The sequence below is a fragment of the Aplosporella prunicola genome, assembly GCF_010093885.1.
Source record: "Aplosporella prunicola CBS 121167 unplaced genomic scaffold K452scaffold_65, whole genome shotgun sequence".
NCBI lineage: Eukaryota > Fungi > Ascomycota > Dothideomycetes > Botryosphaeriales > Aplosporellaceae > Aplosporella > Aplosporella prunicola.
In genome coordinates this window covers 29,297-52,135 of record NW_022983593.1, presented here as the reverse complement: position 1 = coordinate 52,135, position 22,839 = coordinate 29,297, and the positions used below count along the sequence as shown (strand labels likewise).

Genomic DNA, 22,839 nt, shown 5'->3' with positions numbered 1-22,839 from the left:
ACCAACCAAGCCAACAGTGAAACAAGCAAAACCAACACACCCACCACCTATCTGCGCTCTAAAGTGGGGGTACATAGGGGGTAAAAGGAAAAAAAAAAAAAAAAAAAAAAAAAAAAAAAAGGACGCAACATGGGAAGGAAAATAAACCAGGCATCAAGGACGTAAATAAACAAAATAAATAATTAAAAAGAAAACCAAGCAAGCAAGGCTATCTAACTACTCCTTTGCCCCTCCCTCTCCCCCCTCTATAAACCCCCCTAGCTCCCCACATCCCCCTCTCCAAACCTCGTCAAAAAGCCATCCCTCTCCCACCTCGCATAAGCGGGGCGGGCCAAGCTGCGTCCCGCAACCTCGATATCGGTCCTAATATCCTTGACCAGACTATCCTTGTCCACGTAGTCGTATTCAGGACGAATGAAGCCGAGGATCATGAGGTTGAGGTGGGCGCCGTAGAAGTCGTGCGTGAAGGCGTGCAGGAGGTGGACTTCCTAGTGGGAGGGGTTAGTGGGGGTTGGGTTTGTGGGGGTGGTTTGTGTTTGGGGAGGGGCGCGTGATAGTAGCTTTACACTCTCCCTCTCCCTCTCCTTTGCGCACACATACACACACACACACACACACACACTCTCTCTCTCTCTCTCTCTCGACACTCTAGCCAGCAAACACCACGCACCCAATCCACAACAACAGCACAAGCACGCAGCACGCACACACACACACTCAACAAGGGGTGCGCGTGCGAGCGTGTGCGTGCACCGCCAAGCAAGCCAAGCAAACCACGCAGCCACCCTGACGAAACGGCGCAGAAGCCCAAACACACCGCACCACACCACAGCACCCCGCAGCGCTAGTGAATGGCGCTGTTGGATGGTTTATACGGGGCTTTTTTTTGGCTTGGGTGGTTGGGTGGGTGCTTGGTTGCTGAGCTGGGCTGGTGGTGCTGGAGTGTGTGTGTGTAAGGGTAGGTGCGAGTGTGGTTGGGTGGGTGGCTAGTTGGGTGCGTGACGGCGTGGATACTGCCACCCAGCGCCGCCGTCGCCAGTGTGAAGCCACGCCAAAGCGAGGCGGTTGCTTACACAACAGTAGCGGCAGGCAGGGCACGCGCCCGGAGCTGTGGGTGCGTGGTGCGTGTGTGCGTGCGTGCGGCGTGCGTGGTGCGTGTGTGCGTGCGTGTGTGCGTGCGTGTGTGCTTGGGAGAGGGAAAGGGAAAGGGAGAGGGAGAGGGAGCGCGGCCATGCTGCTAGCTGCTAGCTGCTATTTGCTGATTGCTGATTGCTGGTTGCTAGTTGCTAGCTGCTGAGACGGCCCTGGATCACTTCCCCCACACACGCTCACTCGCTCGGAGAGTAGTGAATACATGCATGCGCGCATGCGTGCGTGCGTGCGTGTGTGCCAGCAGTAGCAACAGCACCAGCAGCACCAGCAGCACCAGCAGCAGTAGCTCGCGCCCTCAGACTCGTATCCTGAAACGCACGAAAAGCGCAAAACGGGGAAAACAATTCGAGCGGGAGTCCAAAAATAAATAAAATAAAAATAAAAAATAGACTTACCACGCTGCGGACGGTATTCTTGTAGAAAGGGTTGTAGCCAATACTGACGACCATAGGATGGACGCGGTGCTGGCCCTCCCACTCCTCGGCGACGTTCTCGTCGGGCGAGCCAAAGAGGACATTGCCGACGGCGTCGACGACCCTGCTGCCCGTGTGCATGGCCTTGTTGACCATCGACTCGTCCGGGTGTTGCTGGCCGTGCTGGAGCTCGGCAGGGCTGCCGTTGGCGCTGCTAAAGTCCAGCCCGGCCCAGCCGTAGTAGATGCCGCTTTGCAGCTGGTCGTTGCCGCCGACGCTGAGGCCCTCGATGGGGATGTTGGCCGTGGGAATGCCCAGCTGTGGTGGTTGCGCGCACCCGCGCCAGCGTCAGTCTTGACTTCTGCGTCAAAGCAAATCAATCTATTGAGAGAGAGGGTCGGTCGGCGAGGCCGTGGTTGGTGGGATTGTGGGGAGGGTAAGCGGGCATGGGCAAGCAAGCAAGCAAGCAAGGTAAGCCAAGCCAAGCCAAGGCAGGGCGTGAGGAGGCATGAGCATGAGCCATGACGAACGGGCCTCTTGTGCACTGTTTCTGTTTTTGGGATACGATCGGTGCGGATCGTGTTTCAGGGCGCTTGACGTCGAGTAGCACAGCGCCTTTGCCCCAGAAAGCGGCGTGGGGCACAGGATTTCCTGCTTTGGGCCGGCGCTGCACACCGCAACACATCGACTCGAGGAGCCAAAACCGGACACGAGACGGCGGCGGCGGCGACACAGCAGGACGACGGCGAGCGTCGTGGCAGCGTTCGCGGAAGCTGAAAAGGGAGAAACGTGCTACTGCTGAGCAGAGGAAGGGAAGGGGTGCCGTCGTCGTCGTCCGTCATGGTCCGTCGGTAGCAGCAGCAGCAGCCCGGCGCGCTGGGTCTCGTGCCACCGCACCGCTCATGCCTCTCGCTGTTTCCAGGCGTCGCTTCCTTGGTCGCCCTTGACCACGTGCCGGCCAGACGCCCTTCTGGAAGAGCGGTGGAATGCGGGAACGCGCGTTTGACAGAAGCAGAGACAAGGACGGACCCGGCGGGTGGGTGAAAGAAGAGGAGAGAGAGAGAGACAGAGAAAGACTATTCGCTTGCTTGCTTGCTTGCTTGGGGTTGACGAGACTATTGACAGAGATGTAACGTACCTCTTTGCTGCCGCGGCCGAAGCCCTTGATGACTGTGCCGCTAAGCTTGAGCGGGAAGGGCGGCTCGGGGACGTCGGGGCCGGCGATGGGCTCTCGGGGGCCCTTTGGCGGAGGCATTCTGGCGGATGAAGCGAGCGAGCGTGCAGACGGGAACCGAGATTTGCGCAGAGACACGGGGAGGCTTCGTCTGGACGGAAGGCGGTAGGAGGCAATGACGATGCGGCAGAATGAGGCCATAGCCAAAGGCGGTGGGCGGCTAGCGCGGGGCAGACGAGGCTGCTGACTGGAATGTTCCAAATGGATGGATGCTCGAGGTCCGTAAACACTAAACACAAATAATTCATCTCTGCCCCTGGCATCCATCCCAAAACATGCATCTCCATCCATTCATTCGCTCTGCTGTCTCCAACTCATCACCGTCTTTTCCCTGCCGTTTCAAGTCCTGCCCGAACCTGTCCTTCAATCTCGTTTCGCCCTATTGCCCATACTTACACGGCGTCGCAGATGCTCTTTCCGTTCCTTGCCGCCCGGGGAGGCGGAGCAGGAGCAGCAGCAGGAGCAGCAGTACCTAGAAGCAGGAGTACCTAGCAGGAGGGCGATAAAGTCAACCAACATGGGCCCTGCAGTGCCTCCAGCCGCGTGGCACTGGGTTCCTCCCGCCCGCCGATCTTGCGACTCCCGTCTGCTCCATGCCCACGGCACCAGCGTCGCCCGATCAGCAGACCGCCACCGCGACCGCGCGCATACGTAGTATGTAGTAACTACGTACAATACCAGGTCCCAACGCGCCCCGCAAACGGCAGACGGCCCTTGCTCCATGTATGTATGTAGTATGTACCTACCTACGCACCTATGCAACCCTCGTCTGCCTTGCCCCACCCAAAACCACGGCACGACTGTACATCCCCGCTCCTCTCCAAACGGACACGCTTGCGAGTTTGAAGTACCCTGTCACGCAGCACGAGAGGCCGCGCGCTGCTCGAGCTAGCTATCTCCTGCTAGGAGTACTGCTGCTGCTGTTCTGTGTGTGTCGGGGCGCTGTTCCGTGGTTGGTGTTTGATGTTTGGTCACGCGGCGAGGGTGCGTAGAGGTAGGTAGGTAGGTAGGTAGGGATGGAGAGAGGGAGGTGGTGTGTGTGGTGGTTTCGGGTCCCCGCTACAGAGCGCGGTGCAATTGGGACGTTGAGGATGAGGTGCGTAGGTTAGGTAGTGCGTGAGTGAAACCGTAGATACCTATCACTACTATAGCCACTGCGCGCGCGAGTTCAGAGCTAAGGCAGAGGGCAGGAAACGCGTGTGCTAGACAGTTTTGCTGGCGAGCGGCCACGACACCCACATCCACATCCACATCCACATCCACGCAAGCCACGAGGCAGGAGTAGGGACGGCGTGGCCGGTTGCGCACGTCGCTGGCTATTTGAACACTTACTCGGTGGGGAGTTGCTGTTGTTGGAGTGTTTCGTGCTGCATACAATGGAATGGATACGTACACCAGGGGTGACTGCTGGACATTGGTATATTTTTCTGAACCTCGCTCTGCTTGACCGCGCTCTCGTCTATCGCGCAAACGCATGCGACGCGCTCTCCAAACGACTATATGGCGACGACGACATCAAAACGCCATGCCAGCCAACCAGCAATCCGACCAGCCTCAAAAGAAGAAGAAGAAGAAGAAAGAGAAGCAGGCCCCAACAAACACCTACACGACGCCCGCCCCCGCCACAGCTCTAAACGCGAGTCCCTTCTCCCCCCCAACGCGCAACCCCTCCTTCTCAATCCCAGCACTCCTCCTCTTCTCCCTGACCTCCTCGACCAAGCGCTCCCGCATCTCCCGCACATGCCCACAAATCCAATACCGCTCCAGCACCTTCGGCTGCATGTTCTTCGCGCCGTCAATCACGCCCAAACACGCCACGTCCCCGCACGTGCACTCAAACGCCCTCGCCATGCTCCACTCGGTGCTGGGGTAAAAGAACGTCAGCTCCTCGCCCGCGCGGACGCCGCGGTCCGAGGCCCGCACTTCCCACGCCTGCATGTCGAAGATCAGGTTTGGGGCGCAGCTGTGGTTGATGTAGACGAGGTCGCTGTTCAGCTCGATGTGCGATGTGGGGCTGCATTGCACGGTTGTGTACGCGGCTTGTGGCACGGGCGTTGCGCTCGTGATGCGTGCGAAGAGCGCGTGTGGCGCGAGGGAAACTTTGCTGATGGCGCGTGTGGTGTAGTTCTCGCCGTGGTGGACTTCGAGCAGGCGCGTGAGGTCGGGCCCGGCCCAGGCGGGGATGGGGTTGCTGTTGGGGTCGGTGGTGTTGGCGGTGCCGTTGGTGGCGGGGATGCCGTTGGCGGCGTCGAGGGCGGGTGCCATTGTTGTTGTTGTTGTTGTTATGGTGGTGGACAAAAGCCAGGAAACAGCAAGCAGCAGCTCACAGACAAACAGCCGGACAAAGGCGTATATGTACCTACGAGTACTCAGCAACAGCGCCCGCGTCGGGCAGCGTCACAAGCTCGCTCGACGCAGGTACCTGTACAGCCAGCCAGTAGCGACGTCAGGTGGGGCAGCAAACCCGACAGCTACCCCGCCGCCCCAAGCCCGCTGTCCACGACTCGCGGCCTTTTTGCCCCACGCCCCGTCGTCCGCAGTCCGCGTCGTCCCGATGCCGAGGTTCGCGGCGGGCAAGACATCCTTTGCTGCGAGCGAGCGAGTGCCAACATGGAAGTGAGTGAGTGCCCTCAGGCCCTGCCGCGTCACGCGTGGCCAGATCACCCAGAATCAGATGGAAGAAGAGATGCGAGCCGTTCCGTGCCGATGCCGATGCGAGCCGCTTGTGCCTGGGTGGTGATTGATGAACCACGTCCACCGCGTCGCCGGATGAGGATGCTTGCTGCTCTGGCTGTTTGAGGGAGGGAGGCCACGAGGCCAGCCACCAGCTGTATAGTGTAGTGTATAGCCGGGTAAAACCCGTCCGTCCGTTCATTCGTTCATTCGGTCGTTCATGCGCCTTCGACGCGGAGAGCGATGGCCGTGGCCGTGATGGACGAACGGGCTTCCACGACGTCAGGCGCTCCGGCCACCGAGTGCCTTGCCATGCGCCATCCAACCCCATCTCAGTCCCCGTCCCCCACAACGCGCTGTGTGTGTGTGCAATCCGTCATCGCCAGCTGGCGCGCTGGTGCCCATTCATCGCATCCATCGCATCACTCACTCTTTCACTCATCCGCGGCCCGCGGCATTACCTATGCCCCCATCCCCCATCCCCCATCCCCCATACCCATCCCTCATACTCATCCCTCGCACCTCGCACTCCGTCCCCGAACCCAGACGGGACTGAGACAAGCCATTAGCCAACACCCACACCCGTCGATCGCAGCCGCAGCCGCCGTCGGCTCTTGCTGTACCTTGCGAGCGACAGACTGCCAAGGTTCCACCCCACACCCTCCCTCCCTCCCTCCTCACTCCCTCGAGCATCACATCGCGCACCACATCGCGCACCGCGCCCTGTTCAAGTGACCTCAAGAAACAACGCGTACGTACACACACAAACGTGACTTGCAGAAACAGCAAAGAGGAGACGAACTTTGGCATTCATGTTCACGTTCAGGTTCAGTCTCGCAAGCAAGCAAGCAAACGACAAGTACAAGTACTAAAAACGAAGCAGCAAAAGCAAAATGAAGCATAAAACAAAAACCAAAGAAGCCGCCGCCCCTTGCTCTTAGCATGGCATAGCATAGCATAGTATGGTACAGAACAGTATCAAACTCTAACAACAAGCAGACAGACAGATCAATAGACATATAAGTAAGGTAAGTAAGGTAAAATAGGCCGTCTCATCTTGCCATCAAAGCTCAGCTCCGTCTCCGTCTGTCTCTCTTTCTCTCTGTCATCTCATCTCATTGCAATCGATTTCAGTATCGGTATCGCAAACACTCGCTCGCAAACGGAAAGGTATATTTAAAAGAACGAAGAAAGTAAAAAGGGAAAGTAAAAGAAAAGCAAAAAAAGCAAAGCAAAAACCATCATCTTAGTTTGGGGTATCATTACCAAACACGCTGGCAGGCAGGTAGCTAACTAGCCAACTAGCCAATTAGCTAACTAGCTAGCCAGCCAAACAAACAAACAAACAAACAAACAAACAAAGGCGAGACGGAGAACCACGTCACTTCCCCAACGCGAAGAAGTAGTAAGTAAGGAAGTAAGGAAGGAAGTAAGGTAGTAGCAAGGTACCACCGAAGCAGGCAGGTACGCAGGTTAGGTTAGGTTAGGTAGTAAGTAAGAGCATTACCGTTCCCGCTCAGCCTTGTTTTCTTTTGTTTTCGTCGGTCCGAAGCCCGATCGACTTAACCCCTCACGCCATTCTCTCACACACACTCAAAACCACCACTACCACAATCATCACTCCATCACAGCCAGCGCTGCCCCTCACCACCCTGCACGGGCCTCTGCTCCTCAATATCGGGCATAGCGACGGAGCTCCTAAGCAGCTGCAGCGAAGGACGGCGCTGCGCCGCATCGGCCGGCAGAGGCGGGACGGGGGCGGCAGCGTGCTCGGGGTAGCCGCCGTAGGGGTTGCCGTCCGCGTAGCTGGTTGGCAGCGTCATGCCCATCGGCGCCGTCTGCCGGCGCTGCAGCTGCTGCACCGAGAAGCCTGCGCCGTAGCCCGGGCCGCGCGAGCCCGGGATCGTGTACGCCTCGCCCAGGCTCTTGACCCGCACGTGGCTCATGGCGTTGCGCATCTGCTCTGGTGGCGCCGTGGTCCGCTTGCTGGACATGCTCCTCCTGCCGCTGCTGATGCTCGAGCTGGCGCTGCGCGAGTGCTCTGGGAGCGCGACGCTGGCCCGCCTGCCCCTGCTGGTGCTTGAGCTGGTGCGGGTGTGCTCTGGGATCGCGACGCTGGCCCTCCTGCCCCTGCTGGTGCTGGAGCTGGTGCGCGTGTGCTCGAGGGTCACGCTAGCCCTTCTGCCCCTGCTAGCGCTGCGGGCGTGCTCGGGAAGTATGCTAGTCCGCCTGGCGGCCCTACTGCCGTTGCTGAGGCTGCTGACATTGCTGATGTTGCGGGTATGCTCGAAATCATACGCGACCTGGCCCTCATACAGCGGGCTGACGTTGCGACTGTTGCTACGGCTGTGGCTGCGGCTGTGGCTGCGGCTGTTGCTGCGGCTGCGGGGTTGCTGGTAGCCGTAAGTGGCCGGCTCCTGGTACAGTGGGCTGACGTCTTGTCTCGCAGCAGCCAGAGCCGCGGCAGCGATGCCGGCGACTGGGTATTGCCCAGGGTTTGCTTGGATTTCCGCCTCGTTCAATGGCGAGACGCTGGTCATGTGTGGTGGTTCGGGCTGAGCCGGGGCCTCGTTAGCATAGGGGTTGTAAGCCATGTAGACGCCGCTGGCACGCTGAGCAGCCTCGTTCGAGCTAGAGGTCGTTGCGAGCGCGGACGTGGGTTCAGCAGGCACAAGTCCGTCCATCGAGATGGGATCGCTAGAAGTGTGCGAGTGGGCGCTGCCGTTCGAGGGTGGCATCGGCATCGGCGTCACCGTGCGGTAAGGGTCGTAGTCCTCGACTTCGTTAATGTGGTAGCCAGGGTAAACAATCTCCGTGGGTTCATTCGGCTGGTAGGGCATCATCGGACGCTGCTGTGGCTGTTGCATCTCATAAGCGGGTTCCGGAACCTGCATGGGCATTGGAGCAGGCGATCTGCGGTCGTAGATGTTGTAGCCCATATCAGGGTTGGCCAGAGGGGATGGACCGGGCATAGGGCGCCCCATGCTGAAGCCAGTGTCAGAGCGCATCGGAGGTCCGTAGCCATCGGGGTACATGGGCATTTCAGGAGCCGGAGAGTTGTAACGAGTGTCATAACCACCAGGGGCCGGGGGGTTGTAACGAGGATCGTAACCAGGAGCCGGAGAATTATAACGAGGACCATAACCACCTGGACCCATGGCCATAGCCGGAGCAGGGGAGACACCACGGCCCTGGGCAGTTCCCGGGCGCATGGGCATGCCCATACCCATGTTAGGAGCTGGCGAAGCGCGTTCCTGGGCAGTCGGGGGCCTCATAGGCGGACCATACCCACCGGGTCCCATGGGCATTCCCGGACCAGGTGTGGACCTCGGCATCGGCGGGGCGTAGGAGCCATTGGAGCCGGCCGTCAAAGAACGGTTCCTGCCCGTCGGGGGTCTAACCGCAGGCGACTGAGTACGACCAGGCATGTCATAGGACATGTTGGCCGCGCTGCCGAGCAATGGCGCGTCAGACTGGTAGCTTGCCGCAGACCAGCCGGAAGCCTCGGTGTCGGACCTGGGGGGCATGCCGGGGCGCTGCATATCTTCGCCAAGAGAGGGAAGAGTCGGCTGTCTGGGCATTGGGGGCGGGCGGTGCATGGTCGTAGCGCTGCCAGGGGTGTTCGATCGGGTGGGAGGTTGGGAAGAGTAAGGCGGCAGCGTCGTCATCGTCGCCATCGTAGACCCGGTATCGCTCCGCTTGAACTCGAATTCGGCCTTCTCGTTGACGGGAGTCGAAAGAACGGGGAGTGTGGGCTTTCTCGGAACAACGTGGCGCGGGGCATTGGGAGGTTGTTGTTGGCGGCCAGCAGCGGGCTGCAGTTTGCCTCTCTGCTGGCGATTTTGCTGGGCCCGATTTGCGCGCTCCTCGCTCTTGATTGCCATTTCCTCCTCCTTTCTCCTCTTTTCGATTTCATGCTCAATGGCCGCCTTTGTCTTAGCGCTGACGATACGTTCCAGCCTCTTGTCAACTTTGCGCCTGCAGTAGTTGGAAAGGGATCCATCCTTGCTAGGAACGTAATGCCAGAGAAATACCACATAAGTAACGGCCGCGAGGAATAGAGAGAGCGCCGAAAAAACCCAAATGACGAGGGTGAACGCCATGGAACCCAGGATGACAGCCTGTTGCTTGTCCTGCTCGGCAAGTGCTTCAACGTTGTTCCAGAACTGGTCGATCGCGCTGGTGCTGCCGGTCGCAGCATGTTTGCCTTCCAGAAGAATATTGGCTTTCATGACGGCCCAAAGGGTCATCGCATTGACGACTTGACGAGGTCCTTCGGCGAGAATAACACGAACGGCTCCTTTGAACTGGAAGTAGACGAAAAGCGCAAGGTAGTCAGAACCTTTTTTACTTTTCGTCAGTTCCGCGAAGACCAGGAATCTTCTCCAACCATGGCCACCGCTGTAGATGCGAGAGCTCTGAAGGGTAGCTGCGAGCGGGTCAAGATAGCTGTCCGCCACGTTACCACCGCGGATGACGCGCATGGCGCGGACCCATTCGAAGATGCAGAGAACCCAGGAAAACATGATACAGCCGGTGAAGATCCATTTGGAGATGCTGACTTTGATGGCAGGGTCCACTTGACTGGACCACTTGTTGAAGGCGAGAAGGTTAACGGCAGTGAAGGTGTCGGCGACATAGACAGCGATGGCTATGGCGCTCAGACACCAAAGCCAGACGTAGGAGAGCTTTGCCTTGGTGGATGATGTTCTGAAGTCGGTCAGAGTCTGGCAGCAGGTCAGTGGACGTCACGCTCAGCCTTTTGGAGAGTCGAGCTTACAATGTAGTCCCACTTCTGCTCCTCGAGCTCGGAGCGGCCGTCATTGCGGCCTCTACCAAAACAGCCCATGATGGCGGCTGTCTGGATATTAAAAGATCAGTGCAAAGTTGAAAGCAGTAGGTAGACTTCAGGCCGGCTGAGGTCTGCGTACGTGCCTGAAGGATTGGCGGGGAATCGTAGTGAAGTGAAGAGCGGTAGCGTCGAGCTACCCTCTCAAAGGAGCGTGGACGGAGAGGTCCCAGACCTCTCGAGTCGGGATGGAGGCCGGACGGATCGGGGCAGGCCAGCTGCAGTGGGATCCGCCTCGGTATCGATAGCTAAGGAATGGACGCTGAGCGAAAGGCGTGAAGAAGCGTGCGTGCAGAGGACTCGCTACGAACGGGTCGTCGGACGAGGAATGAGCATGACGCGGGTAAGGCGGGCTTTTCTGCGGCGCGAGCCGTTTGATGTGCGCGCCGCCACGGACAAAGGAATGTGGCGCAGTGGAGAATAAAGGCAGAGCAGAAGAATGTGATGCGCCGGGATGGACGGCGGCGCAATGGACCAACAAAAGAGTGAACGGGTGGCAGGAAAAGGCACGGTTTATGAGAGAGGGTAGCAGAGTGGGCGGCAATGGACGTGGTAGGAACAGGAGGGGAGGCCAATCTTCGCGCCCGCTTCAGCCTTCTTTTGGGGTTGGCCCTGCCCATCTGCGCTTCATCGCCGCGCCTGACGTTTGAGCTGGTTGGCTTGTCACACGGGCGCGAGCCGCGCACGCCCAATCATTCACTCGTCCCCAGTGCCTCTAGTCGCACATCCCTCGAACGATTGGAGCTTGCGCCCTCACACCTGCGACCGGGCGGTGAACTGTTTGCTCGTCCACCTCTCTGCTGGCCGCTTCTCCACGGCCTCTTGCGACACCGCGCAGTAGCGGCCGCGAAATTGACAGGCCCACCCCATGCTGCCCCCAGGCGCGCCGACTCGCCGATTGTTTCCCGCACCAGATCAAACACCGAATTGATTATGGGGACCCTTTCTACTATTCGCCAGCTGTTGGTCCGCGCGCCATCTTATTGCCGATGCCCGTCTTATCTTATGCCTTGTCACGTTTCGCAAATTTGCGTATTCGCAAGCAATTTCCTCCCCCCACGTGATACACTACACGTGTATTCTCATGGCTAAACTCTTTCAACTTCACATCCTTTGTGTGTTCGTATAACATATCCCCATGCTCTTTCTTGTATAGCTAATCACCTACCCTCGTGCCTTGTCGAACAAACATATTCGTACCCTCGCATCTTCTTACCTTCATAGCCGCCATGCAGCATTGCAATCATGTACTTGCAACTACCGAGCGCAGCATTACAGCTATGCATTTGCAACTGCCGAAGGTGCGCTTGCGAGGTATAGCAGACCTATTAACGGGCGGTCAGAGGGCGGGCAAAACACATATAGCCAACGAAAAAAAGGGTGAACAGAATTAGCCGAAGCGTTGCGCAATGTGTAATGTGAATCTTCATCCATTTCATAACTCCCTTTCCCTACGGGACCGTTGGAATACTGCCCACGTCTAGAATTTATACAAAGCTTTTACTCCACTGCAAGAAAACATTCTACAACTCATCGTGGCCGCTAGGCTCATCATCGTCGTAGTCGGGCATGCCGCCAGCACCGCCGCCGTAAAGCTTGCTGGTGATGGGGTAGGCCACGTTGGACAACTTCTCCTTCTGCTCCTCAAAGTCCTCGGCCGTAGCCTCGGCAGCGTTCTCGTCGAGCCAGTCCTGCGCCTCCTTGACAGCCTCCATGATCTGTTGCGCCACATTAGCGATCGTCGCGAATTATCAATGCGTCCGGGAACACTTACAGTCTCCTTATCATCCTCGTCGATCTTACCGCCAAGGCCATCCTCGTCGTTGACCTGGTTCTTGAGGCTGAAGGCATAGTTCTCAAGGCCGTTCCTGGCCTCGATCCTCTCGCGGGTGGCCTTGTCCTCCTCGGCGTACTTCTCAGCCTCAGCGACCATGCGCTCGATTTCCTCGGTGGACAGACGACCCTTGTCGTTGGTGATGGTGATGGACTCGGACTTGCCGGTGCCCTTGTCACCAGCAGAGACCTTCAGGATACCGTTGGCGTCCAGCTCGAAGGAAACCTCGATCTGGGGAACGCCACGGGGCGCCGGGGGGATGCCGGTGAGCTCGAACTTGCCGAGAAGGTTGTTGTCCTTGGTCATCGAACGCTCACCCTCGTAGACCTGGATCAGGACGACGGGCTGGTTATCGGCGGCGGTGGAGAAGATCTGGCTCTTGCGGGTGGGGATGGTGGTGCCACGCTTGATGAGGTGGGTCATGACACCGCCGGTGGTCTCGATACCAAGAGTAAGAGGGTTGACATCCATGAGGACCATGCCAGTGGCCTCCTCCTCGCCGGAAAGAATACCACCCTGGACGGCAGCACCGTAGGCAACAGCCTCGTCGGGGTTGACGTCCTTCCTGGCCTTCTTTCCGAAGAACTCCTCAAGCATCGCCTGGACCTTGGGGATACGAGTGGAACCACCAACAAGGACAATGTCGTCAATCTCGCTCTTCTTGAGCTTGGCGTCCTTCAGGACCTGCTCGACAGGCTTGAGAGTCTTCTTGAAGAGATCGTTGTTGAGCTCCTCGAACTTGGCGCGGGTCAGGGTCTCGGAGAAGTCGTTGCCCTCGAAGAAGGACTCGATCTCAATCTTGGTGGACATCTGGGAGGACCTTTGCGAGGTTAGAACGCAGTGCAAGGTATAGGCGCCGAGGGAACCACTTACAGAGTACGCTTGGCCTTCTCAACCTCGCGCTTTAGCTTACCCATGGTCTTGGGGTTCTTGGTGATGTCGACGTTGTTCTTCTTGTTGTATTGCTTGGCGAAGTAGCTGATGACACGGTTGTCAAAGTCCTCACCACCAAGGTGAGTGTCACCGGCGGTAGCCTGGACCTCGAAAACACCCTCGTCGACAGTGAGGATGGAAACATCGAAAGTACCACCACCAAGGTCGTAGACGATGATCTGGCGCTCGTTCTTGTCCTCCTTCTTGTCGAGACCGTAGGCCAGAGCGGCCGCGGTGGGCTCGTTGACGACACGGAGAACGTTCAGGCCAGCGATGGTGCCGGCGTCCTTGGTCGCGGCACGCTGAGCGTCGTTGAAGTAGGCGGGGACAGTGACAACGGCGTTCTGGACAGTCTCGCCGAGGTAGCTCTCAGCAACCTCCTTCATCTTGCCCAAGACCATGGCGGAGATTTCCTCGGGCGTGAAAGCCTTCTGCTCGCCCTTGACCTCGACATCGACACGGGGCTGGCCGTTCTTGTTGACAATCTTGAAGGGGAAGTGCTTGATGTCGTTCTGGACGTCCTTCTCGCTGTACTTGCGACCGATCAGACGCTTGATGTCGAAGATGGTGCGGCCGGGGTTCGAGGCGTCTGTGCAAATGTCAGAGGATTGCCGGAGTGTAGCTTTGTCGTGGAAACTTACATTGGTTCTTAGCGGCGTCACCGACAAGACGCTCCTCATCGGTGAAGGCGACCCAAGACGGCGTGATACGGTTACCCTGGTCATTGACAATAATCTCGACCTTGCCACCTTTCATGACACCCACACAGGAGTAGGTGGTTCCCAGATCAATACCAATGACAGGACCCTTGACGGCGTTGTCGTCGGACTGCGCCTTGGCGGTGCCGAAGAGCACCATCGGGGCGCAGATGACGAGGAGGAGATAGAGGACGGTCGTCCATTGAAAGCGCGACGAGGCGCCGCTTGACCGCCGAGCCATGTCGAACGGCGGGTGGTTGTTGACTGAGGGAGAGGTGTACTGTTGCGCAAGGAAAACGATGGGGTATCTAGAGAATTAAGACTGCAGCGCCCAGCAGCAGACAAGAAGGGAAGGGAGGATGGGGATCAGTGAAAGGAAGGAGGAAGAGGTGCGATCGAGCTACCAGTTTGCTTTATGTAGGTACGCTGTCTTCAGACACCGTTGCCTTTTCAACAATCACCATCGCCGCCTCCGATCCTATCCTTATGCGGCTTAGCGTCGGGGCTGCGCGCAGGCTTTGGCCGCAATCTGGCTTTCTGCCATCTGTCCTCTACAGCTTGAAACTTCGAGAAGGCGACCCGTTTGAACATGAAAAGCTTGGCGTCGCCTCCGGCCAAGTGTCCACTCGTGCCACTGCAAACATCGCCTCCATCTCTTCATCATGGCCTGCCTCTTCACACTTCTGCAACGTGGTCCTTACATGATCCACAGTCCAGGTACCTAGCTCGTTTCCGGGGTATGGGAGCCTCCTCCTTCCTTGCAGCACAGCCTGAAGTGCCTGAGTAACCCATATTTTTGCCTCTCGCTCCATCACCATGTCTTGGAGCATTGAGCACACCTACAAACGGGCACTTCTTTAATTGTAGCTGCTTGCCGCTACTGTGCTATGGATTTTTCTTTCAAGTTGGCCTACAACAGCAAACTATACAAGAATCATCCAAATATAAAACATTGTTTGCATTCTCCAAACGGCAGGCTACAATGGCAAAATCATGCAAGGAACAGTTTACTGGCAATAGGCAAACCCGGGGTCACATTGCCTCCAACAAAAAACCAGATGAAACCAGAAATACTAACAATGAACCAAGACGGCATCCTACTATGTCCCAATCTTTTCATATATCTCTGGGCATTGTTGATAGGCAATGAAATATATCACCAGGCGACAGTCGAAACAAGTTCGGTATCCATCTCTACTTCATCCAAATCTACTTCTGTGCCGTTTTTCTTTGCTATAGCATTCTCATACGGCTGTCGGTCTACTTATTAGAAATCTCAATTTCCCATTCATACTGCAAGCTCAGAAACGATTGCCATGACGAACAGCATCAACAGCTGTGAATCAGCCGGCTCCAAGTCGCCGTCAACCATCTCAGGCTTTCCCATGCCATACACCACAGATTCGGAGCCACAGACGTCGTCCTCAACGCTAATAATCATCACGGAATTCCTTGATGTGTTGTCAGACTTAGAATCTAGTCTGGATACGATCCTGTCCGAAGAGACCTCTTCAACATCTACATCGACGGTATCTTCAAGTCTATGGAATCTTTCAACACATTCATCCGAAAAGTACTCTTCGTCGCTTGGACAGACTTCGTCGTAGTCGACTTCTCGAATTTTTCGACGAGATGGGGTCTTCCTCATCGCTGTTTTCTTCAAGACTCAGCCATATTCACAAACTTCAAGTCTCCTTTTTCGTTTTCTGAAAGACGGGCCTCCATGCCTTTGGCTGCTTTGTCCATTTCTTTCTGGCCCATGACACTCAGTTCTGACTCCTTCCAGCCGTGCAATCCGTGGAAGAGAAGGGGGATTAGGCTTGATTTCCATAGTGGTGCTTTGTGGCTTATGAATATTGTTGCGGTGAAGAAGATGGCTGTGAGAAGGACGAGGACACTGGGTAGGATAATCCAGGGCCAGCGGATTATAATGTAGGTTTCGGGGACCCATGCTGTTCCGGTGGCCGTGGTGCTGCTGTTGGGTGCTACTCGTATCAAGTTGTTCATGTTCTCCAAGATGTTTAGTAGTGATTTTTGGGGATCGTTGTTTCGCTGTAGGGGATATGTGAAGTCTAAATGGCCATCAAAAGCGTTGTCCTGGCCAAATAGCCTCTCAAATAGTCCCAATATGTTTGACATTCCTGATCGTCCGATTGTTACCGCCTCCCGTCCTTCTGGTCGGGTGCGAGGATTGTAATTATCTACTGGCGGAAAAATAAAGGCGCTGTCAACATCATCGATACGTTGTGTCTTGTTTTGGTGAATGGGTATATTATGTACGACGGGTGTCGTCATAGAACCGTTTGTCTTTACAACTCTAAGCATCAACTGTGTTGTCATAATGTACAAGATTACTTACCACTTTAAGATTTTCGTAGGTTTTCAAGCACCAGTAGATCTGGCACTCGGTCATTTTTTCTACTCGTGATGAACAAAGGTCGCCCTTTTCGAAATTTTCAAAATGAAAGGGAGGTATGCCCAGCCAACCAACTACGACTGCAAAGCCTGAGGCATTGAATGGTACACCGGACACCATACTACTGTCGTATTTGTATTGGCTAGACGAACCTAAGATATAGCCTTCCTTATAATCTCTGGTCTTGGATTCCAGATGGGAATTCCCCAAAGCCTGGTCTATCGAGCCTTCGGTCTGGAGACAATATTTCTCCACAGTGGTAAACGAGGCATTGTTCGGAGAGGTATATTTGTGTGTAATTTCAACGTGTCTACCTGCATCGAAATTTGCTGGCGGCCATTGCGTGCAGTTTGATATTAGTGTACCATTTCTAATATCAGCAATGCAATCGATTCCTAGGGATTTAGTATCTGTATAGCATCCCGATTCCTGTGGTTTCCAGATTTTCATCGTTATCCATGAACGCACAGTATCATTGGTGATATCTGCACATGAGCCGCAGAGTGCAAGAGACGTAACATTTGGCCACGTACAATTACCACTAGGGCAGTTGAAGGGCAGAGCAGCATTGACCTCGAAGAGGCCGTTGAGCAAGGTACCCTGCATTGCGTGAACTAATAACTAAGTTAGCGTTCCAGTCTGCGGATATTCTCATATCTACTACTCGCCATGATATGCCCATTCACTGGTCCATTCACTGGATGATGCGTTGTACTTATAAGCTACGGGTACCGTAGCGGTTTGATGACCGGGAACATAACGGGTCTCGTAAGAAATGATAAGTTGTCCAAAAGGTTCCATGGCTAGAGCAACTATCGTGATGAAGGCACCCAAACAAACGAAGAGGGATCGGCCCCGTACATGGTAAAGGAACAGAACCGAGCCCCACGGACCTCTGCTTGCTCGGTCAAAGTGTTCGAGATCGTCCAGTGGACGGCCGGACGCCGTTTTTTCGAAGTGCAGCCATTTCAGCTCACTGATGCTTTCGGCGACAACCAAGAGCATCGACGATTTTATGACAGTTATAAATGCAGATAAAATGGTGTTCGGAGGTACTGATACTGGCCACTTCGATAATGGCTTGTCGTGTATCAGAGGAAGCAGGACGATGATGGCGATCATGCAGGCGATGCTCAGAACGATGCCGCTCAGTTCCCAGGGCCATATATTTTGGATTGCGACAGTCAATGGCGTTTTGCCAGCGGGTTTGAAATCTGGATGATCGTTGTTTGGGTTTTCCGTGTCTGTACCGACATGGTCCGAAGAGTGTGTATGTGATATTTTCCTAGTCAAGGTCGATTCAGTTCTTAGTCGGTGCTTTGATTCGTGGCTGAGAACGTGGATGAATTCGGGCGTATGAGGAATTGAGAACATTGGTCATTGGACTGATTCGGATTTGCTGAATCCGTCGAACTCCGGCTTCCGGGTGTATTATTCTCGATTGACGGCAGGGAGGACTGAAGCATATCATGGATTTCATTTGGTGTTGTGTCAGATTCATTTCCCGTAGAGTCTTGGAAGTGGGCCATGATTACGGTGGAGAGGAAGATGGCATGTAATTGAACGGTGCTATTAAGAACGAGGTATCAATAAGATGGAGAGAGAAGGAACACATGCGAATGTTAAAATAAATATACGGTTGTTATTTTTAGGCTTCAGCTATGCGGGGCTTCAATAAAACCATATGCATCACTGACGTATCCTCAGATCAGCTCTCTAAAATTGGTAGTGGTTCAACTGACTGGCCTAATTAACTTCACTTACTGACTGACAACTCTTCGGCCCATCAAGTTATCGGAAACAAGTCTCGTCGAGAATCAAGATAAATAATAAAGCTTTTTCGTGTACACCTTTCCCAAATACAAAAGTCCAACCTATAGTTACATCACCTTGGGTGACAAGAAGATCCTCTCTTGTTCTGGACACTCTAGTTTCTAGGTGCAGCTCGCTTCTGCATAACCCTTGTTACGAGAAGCTGTGTAAGCACGCTAAGCGGCGGGATGAGCTTGCCGGTGCCCTTGTAACGTCCTTCACCCATAAACGAACCTCACCGTTCAGCGAACCCCGCCAATCAAAACGCGGAAGGACCCACATCATGCTCTAATCGCTGAACGGTGAGATTCATTTATAGGTGAAGGACGTTAAAGTCTGCAAATTAAACGAAAAGAAAGGGGGCCGTCGTTACTTACAGAGCTGTTGTCCAGTGCACTTAGAAGAAGCCTTTTCCAAGATTCGATAATTTTTCTCATTAGCGTACCTTGTAGGAGGGAACGCCTCAGTGACGAAACTAAAATTGTGTTTTATGGCTTTCAGTGAGTGTTTACCTCTATAGGGCACACTTAAGGACGCCGTAAACTTATATGGTGGCTCAAACTACACGTATCAATAGGCGGACGGTGTCAGTAACGGCAACAGAATAGCATAGTCAACTCATCACAATTTCCCCTCTTTCAGCGTAATACCACCTCTCACATCCTCACTCAGCTCCCCATGTACCTCCCGAATCCATCCTCCCAACCTCGCACTCGCCGCCGCATCAACAAACTCTACACTCTCTTTAATCAGCACGCCATCCACACCGCCCGGCACCTCCTCCTCGTCCGTAAACCTCAACAACCAAACCAGATCGTTCTCGACCGTCTCCTCCGACCCCTTTGGCGAGAGGAAATAGCTCATATGCACCGTCGCGCTGCGCGCGTGCTCGTCGACAGTAATGCTGTGCACGACTGAGCGCGATGCTGAGATGTACTTCCCCGTCGACAGTAAATGTGCTTTGAACGCTGCGTTGTCCATGCGCTCTTGTAGCCGTGCGTTGCGCGAGACGAGGTAGTTGTGGCCCCAGGCGTGGACGGCGTTGGGGGCGCGGATGGAGAGGATATGATCGAGGGATCGGGGGGTTGCGTGCGCTTGGGCAAGGGTGTGCAGTTTGGTGTAGAGGATGGATGGAGCCATGGGTTTGGTGGGCTTGCTTGTGCTCTGATAATGGTTTGCTTCTGTTTAAGTAGGGACTGCTTGTATCGTTCTCTATCTCGCTAAACAGTAGACGATAAGAGATATTAGGTGACGGGCGTATGTGTTTTAAGATCTCCTCGGTTATAGCCAGATAAAGAGTACTCGGTAGGGACTGCTTGTGTTGTGTTGTGATGGACGTTGGCAAGGCGGTGAGGGAGAGATTTACACGTGACCGGGCAAAAAATGACGGAAGGTGCCGCGCTGAACTTCTCCACCTTCCGCTCTGCGTTTGCTCTCGCGACACCGGAACACAAGCACATCTCACCCACGCGCGCAGTTTTATCGCTCTGCTGCCCCACGATCGCAGGCATACTTCGCATTGACTCGGCCCTCTACGGCCCACGAAAGCGCTGAGGACAGGCCTCTTGCGCGCGCGAGGAAAGCTGCTGTCGCATCCGCTCTCTCCCACGACATCGCACGACCCTCTTCACTTCACTTCAAACGGCGCGGAGGGAGGATTCTTGTGGGGCTGCGGCGCTTGGCTGTTCATTTCATGCTTGCCGTCTGATCTTGTGTCGCATCTGTCATTCAATCCGTAGTAGCAAGCTGTGAAGCCCTTCAGAGAGCGAGAGACATCACGCATTTGAGCCCATCGCATCGACCACCTACGCCCTTTTCGTCCGTGACGTGTTGAGTGTCGCGCTTCATCATGGCCGGTAAGCAATTGTTCCATGACGCGTCTGCAACACCACGCCGCGAACAACGCGTCTCCACCAACACATTGACGCGTCGCAGACTGCTAACTTCGCCCTGCTACAGACGAGATCCGCCGCTCAGGCCGCGCCACAAAGGGCCAACACACCAAAGACCGCGACCTCGACAGCGCTCCCGTCCCCAAACGCGCCGGCAAAGCCCAGTCCAAAAAGGCCGCCAAGGCGAAGGAGCCCGAGCCCGAGGAAGAGAATGCCGAGGACGCCATCATACGCTGCATCTGCGGCTCCGACGACGATGACGAGGGCGGCCGCATGATGATCTGCTGCGATAACTGCGACGCGTGGCAACACAATGACTGCATGGGCTTGTCGGAGAAGGAAGAGGACCAACCGGACGGTTATCTCTGCGAGCAGTGCAATCCTGACAACCACCGAGAGACTGTGGACGCCCTGGAGAAGGGCATTAAGATTTGGGAGGTCAGGTTAGAAGAGAAGAGGAACCGGTCGAAAAAGCCCAAGAAGGGCACCAAGAAGTCGCGCAAGAGCGAAGTAAAGTCGGTAGTGACCGAGGAGACAGTGAGCCCTAAAGCTCAAGTGTCGAGCCCCGCTCCTCCGTCATCGCAAAGCGCCAGCAAGCAAGAGCCGGAAGAGAAGGCCGCAAATGGCAACACCGAGGTAAGTAATTTGAAAAACACTTTTACTATGGAAATGTACGGTGTACATTTTCATGATCAACTTAACTCGCCATCAATTAGCACTATGTCAATGGCTGACCGCGACACAGCAGATCCTCAGCCCGACCGCAGTGGCGGTGGGTGAGAAGAGACGCAACGAAGCCGGCGCGGATTCAGTACCAAAGCGGCGCAAATCAAGCGCGCCGAAGAAATCTGAGCCTCCGACGCCCGAGGTCCCGGAAGTGTCGAAGCCGGAAACCATCGATGACTTACCTAGTGACCGCAAGCGCGTGGCAAGCAAACTCCAAAACGATTTGACCCGACTCATCGCCGATTCCTCAAAACACGAATATGAAGTACCAGAGGGACAGACTGCGGAGTCTCTCAGCGCCAAGCATGCCTTGGATATTGAGGGCAGCTTGACGCAGCACTATGGCAGCACCACCAGTTACGCACCTCAATTCAGGAGCATCTCCGCCAACATAGGCAGAAACCCCAAGCTCTTGACTCACCTATTGAATGGCACTCTGTCTGCAGAAGAGCTGGCCCGCATGGACCCCAACGAAATGGCCAGCGACGAGCAAAAGCGTAAAGACGCGTTGCTTAAGGAGCAGGTAGAGAAGCAGTCCGTTTTGGTCAACGAGGAAGGTCCTCGATACCGTAAAACCCATAAGGGCGAAGAAGTTATTGACGATGCCCACGAACGCTACAACGAAAACACGTACATCCCTCCACCAGTCGAACGCCGCGAGAGTCAGCTGGAGAAAGAGCGGTCTGCCAGCCCCCGAGAAGGCGGCAGCCCCATGCAGGTCGAGTTACCCGAAGACGTCGGTACCCGGCAGCCCCTGCATGTCGACACCGATGCGCCAAGGAGGTCATCTTCAAACTTCAACCTCGACAGCGTGTGGTCAAAGGTCCACTCACCCGATGAGAACCAACAACGCCAGCAAAAGCACCGCCGTCAAAGCTCGGTGCAACAGCAACAACAGCAGCAGGCGTCCGGTCCCGGTGTAGACCCAGATATCGACCGCCTGTTAGAAAACGACGACAACGACGCCGCGCCCTACTCGCCTGCCATTGGCAACGACCACGACATCCGGTGGCGAGGCGAGCTCGAGATGCCGCAGATCGGTGGCTTCCGCGCCGTTGCCCGCTACGCCGGCGGCGGTGATGTAGGTGTGCTGATACCCTACGACCAACTAGTGCCGCAGCCCACCCAGATCAACGGGCGGATCGAGGTTGCGCGAACGGAAGAGTACATTGCGGGGATGCGCGCAAGTCAGATGCACGATGTGGTGATCCTATCGCTACACCCCGAGAGCGCCGAGGGCAAGGCGGGCTTCGACGGCATCTTCAACTACTTCTTCCCGCGCAACCGGTGGGGTGTGATCGGCGCTGGGCGGCGGCACGAGCGCGTCCGCGACGTCTACGTCATCCCCATAGCGGCGGGGGCGGGCACGCTGCCCGCGTGCATCGAGCTGCTCGACCATGTCAACATCGAAGTGCCGCGCCCAGACAACATGCTCCTGCTGATGCTGGTGGTACGGACGGGCGACGACCCGCGCTCCGCGCAAGGCACGCCACGGCAAGCCGAGCTCCCGACGGGCGGGTTCGGTGGCAGCAGCGGAGGAGGAGGAGGCGCGCCAGGCGCCCCGCCCATGGTGCCCGGGCAAGGGACGGCGCAGCCGCAGCCGCCAACGCCGCAGATGCCCACGCCCATCGCCAGCCAGCCCGGCGGCGGGTACCACCTCCCGACCGCGCACGCGGCATCGCCCATCAACGCGCTGCCGCCGTTCAGCTCGCCGCAGATGGTGCCGCAGCCGCAGCCGCAGCCACAGCCACAGCACTCGCTGCCGGCGCCCTTCCACCCCGCCATGCTCCCCGCGCTGCAGCCGCACCCCGAGCAGCGCAACGTGTCGCCGCCGCGGCCGCTGCCGCAGCACGCGCTGCCGACAGCCTATGGCCACGCGCATTCCCCGATCGCGGCGGCCGCCGCCGCTGCACCGGTTTCGCCGGCGCTGCAGGAACTCGCGGCGCGCATTCTTGGCCCGTTTGTTGCGAGCCCCGTCGTTCAGACTTTGCTGTCCTATGCGGGCGAGAGCATGAAGGAGGAGAGTCTGGTCGGGCTGAAGACGGTGCTGGATGTGGTGCCTGCGGCGAGAGAGAACTGGGAGGTTTTGATTAAGGAACTGAATCGGGGCGGGTAAGGGGGGTTATTGGTGGGTTAGTTAAAAAGCTGAGGCGGGCGGACTGGGATGGGATGGGATGGGCGCGGGATTGCTTGGCAGGATGGGACGA

General features: G+C 56.3%; 8 protein-coding genes across 8 annotated transcripts; 2 read left to right on the top strand and 6 right to left on the bottom strand.

Moving 5' to 3' along the window:
* Positions 1–82: 82 nt before the first annotated feature.
* K452DRAFT_292751 (uncharacterized protein) lies at positions 83–2,896 on the bottom strand. Its single transcript, XM_033541435.1, has 3 exons — positions 2,704–2,896; positions 1,548–1,883; positions 83–488 (listed from the first exon to the last, which is right to left on the bottom strand). The coding sequence occupies exons 1-3, from the start codon at positions 2,818–2,820 to the stop codon at positions 258–260; spliced, it is 684 nt and encodes a 227-aa protein (XP_033391749.1). The 5' UTR covers positions 2,821–2,896; the 3' UTR covers positions 83–257.
* A 1,240-nt stretch (positions 2,897–4,136) lies between these two features.
* On the bottom strand, positions 4,137–5,272 carry K452DRAFT_292750 (uncharacterized protein). The gene has a single exon (XM_033541434.1). It carries the CDS (start codon positions 5,062–5,064, stop codon positions 4,402–4,404), a length of 663 nt encoding a protein of 220 aa, XP_033391748.1. The 5' UTR covers positions 5,065–5,272; the 3' UTR covers positions 4,137–4,401.
* Positions 5,273–8,861: 3,589 nt separating this feature from the next.
* On the bottom strand, positions 8,862–10,321 carry K452DRAFT_203902 (uncharacterized protein; the record flags this gene model as incomplete). The annotated part of the gene is made up of 2 exons (XM_033536074.1): positions 8,862–10,199; positions 10,253–10,321. Coding segments are annotated over 2 exons (1,407 nt in total), but the record flags the coding sequence as incomplete, so codon positions are not given.
* Positions 10,322–11,669: 1,348 nt separating this feature from the next.
* K452DRAFT_322701 (uncharacterized protein) lies at positions 11,670–14,200 on the bottom strand. Its single transcript, XM_033544540.1, has 4 exons — positions 13,730–14,200; positions 13,029–13,677; positions 12,096–12,975; positions 11,670–12,039 (listed from the first exon to the last, which is right to left on the bottom strand). The coding sequence occupies exons 1-4, from the start codon at positions 14,025–14,027 to the stop codon at positions 11,845–11,847; spliced, it is 2,022 nt and encodes a 673-aa protein (XP_033391746.1). The 5' UTR covers positions 14,028–14,200; the 3' UTR covers positions 11,670–11,844.
* Positions 14,201–14,813: 613 nt separating this feature from the next.
* On the top strand, positions 14,814–15,072 carry K452DRAFT_292747 (uncharacterized protein). Its single transcript, XM_033541432.1, has one exon. The coding sequence runs from the start codon at positions 14,866–14,868 to the stop codon at positions 15,055–15,057; it is 192 nt and encodes a 63-aa protein (XP_033391745.1). The 5' UTR covers positions 14,814–14,865; the 3' UTR covers positions 15,058–15,072.
* Positions 15,073–15,251: 179 nt separating this feature from the next.
* K452DRAFT_149349 (uncharacterized protein) lies at positions 15,252–17,783 on the bottom strand. Its single transcript, XM_033535521.1, has 3 exons — positions 16,871–17,783; positions 16,146–16,816; positions 15,252–16,093 (listed from the first exon to the last, which is right to left on the bottom strand). The coding sequence occupies exons 1-3, from the start codon at positions 17,574–17,576 to the stop codon at positions 15,446–15,448; spliced, it is 2,025 nt and encodes a 674-aa protein (XP_033391744.1). The 5' UTR covers positions 17,577–17,783; the 3' UTR covers positions 15,252–15,445.
* A 698-nt stretch (positions 17,784–18,481) lies between these two features.
* K452DRAFT_292746 (uncharacterized protein) lies at positions 18,482–19,211 on the bottom strand. The gene has a single exon (XM_033541431.1). It carries the CDS (start codon positions 19,152–19,154, stop codon positions 18,636–18,638), a length of 519 nt encoding a protein of 172 aa, XP_033391743.1. The 5' UTR covers positions 19,155–19,211; the 3' UTR covers positions 18,482–18,635.
* Positions 19,212–19,863: 652 nt separating this feature from the next.
* K452DRAFT_313534 (uncharacterized protein) lies at positions 19,864–22,748 on the top strand (the record flags this gene model as incomplete). Its single annotated transcript, XM_033543670.1, has 3 exons — positions 19,864–19,870; positions 19,974–20,542; positions 20,652–22,748. 3 exons carry the CDS (start codon positions 19,864–19,866, stop codon positions 22,746–22,748), a joined length of 2,673 nt encoding a protein of 890 aa, XP_033391742.1.
* Positions 22,749–22,839: the final 91 nt, after the last annotated feature.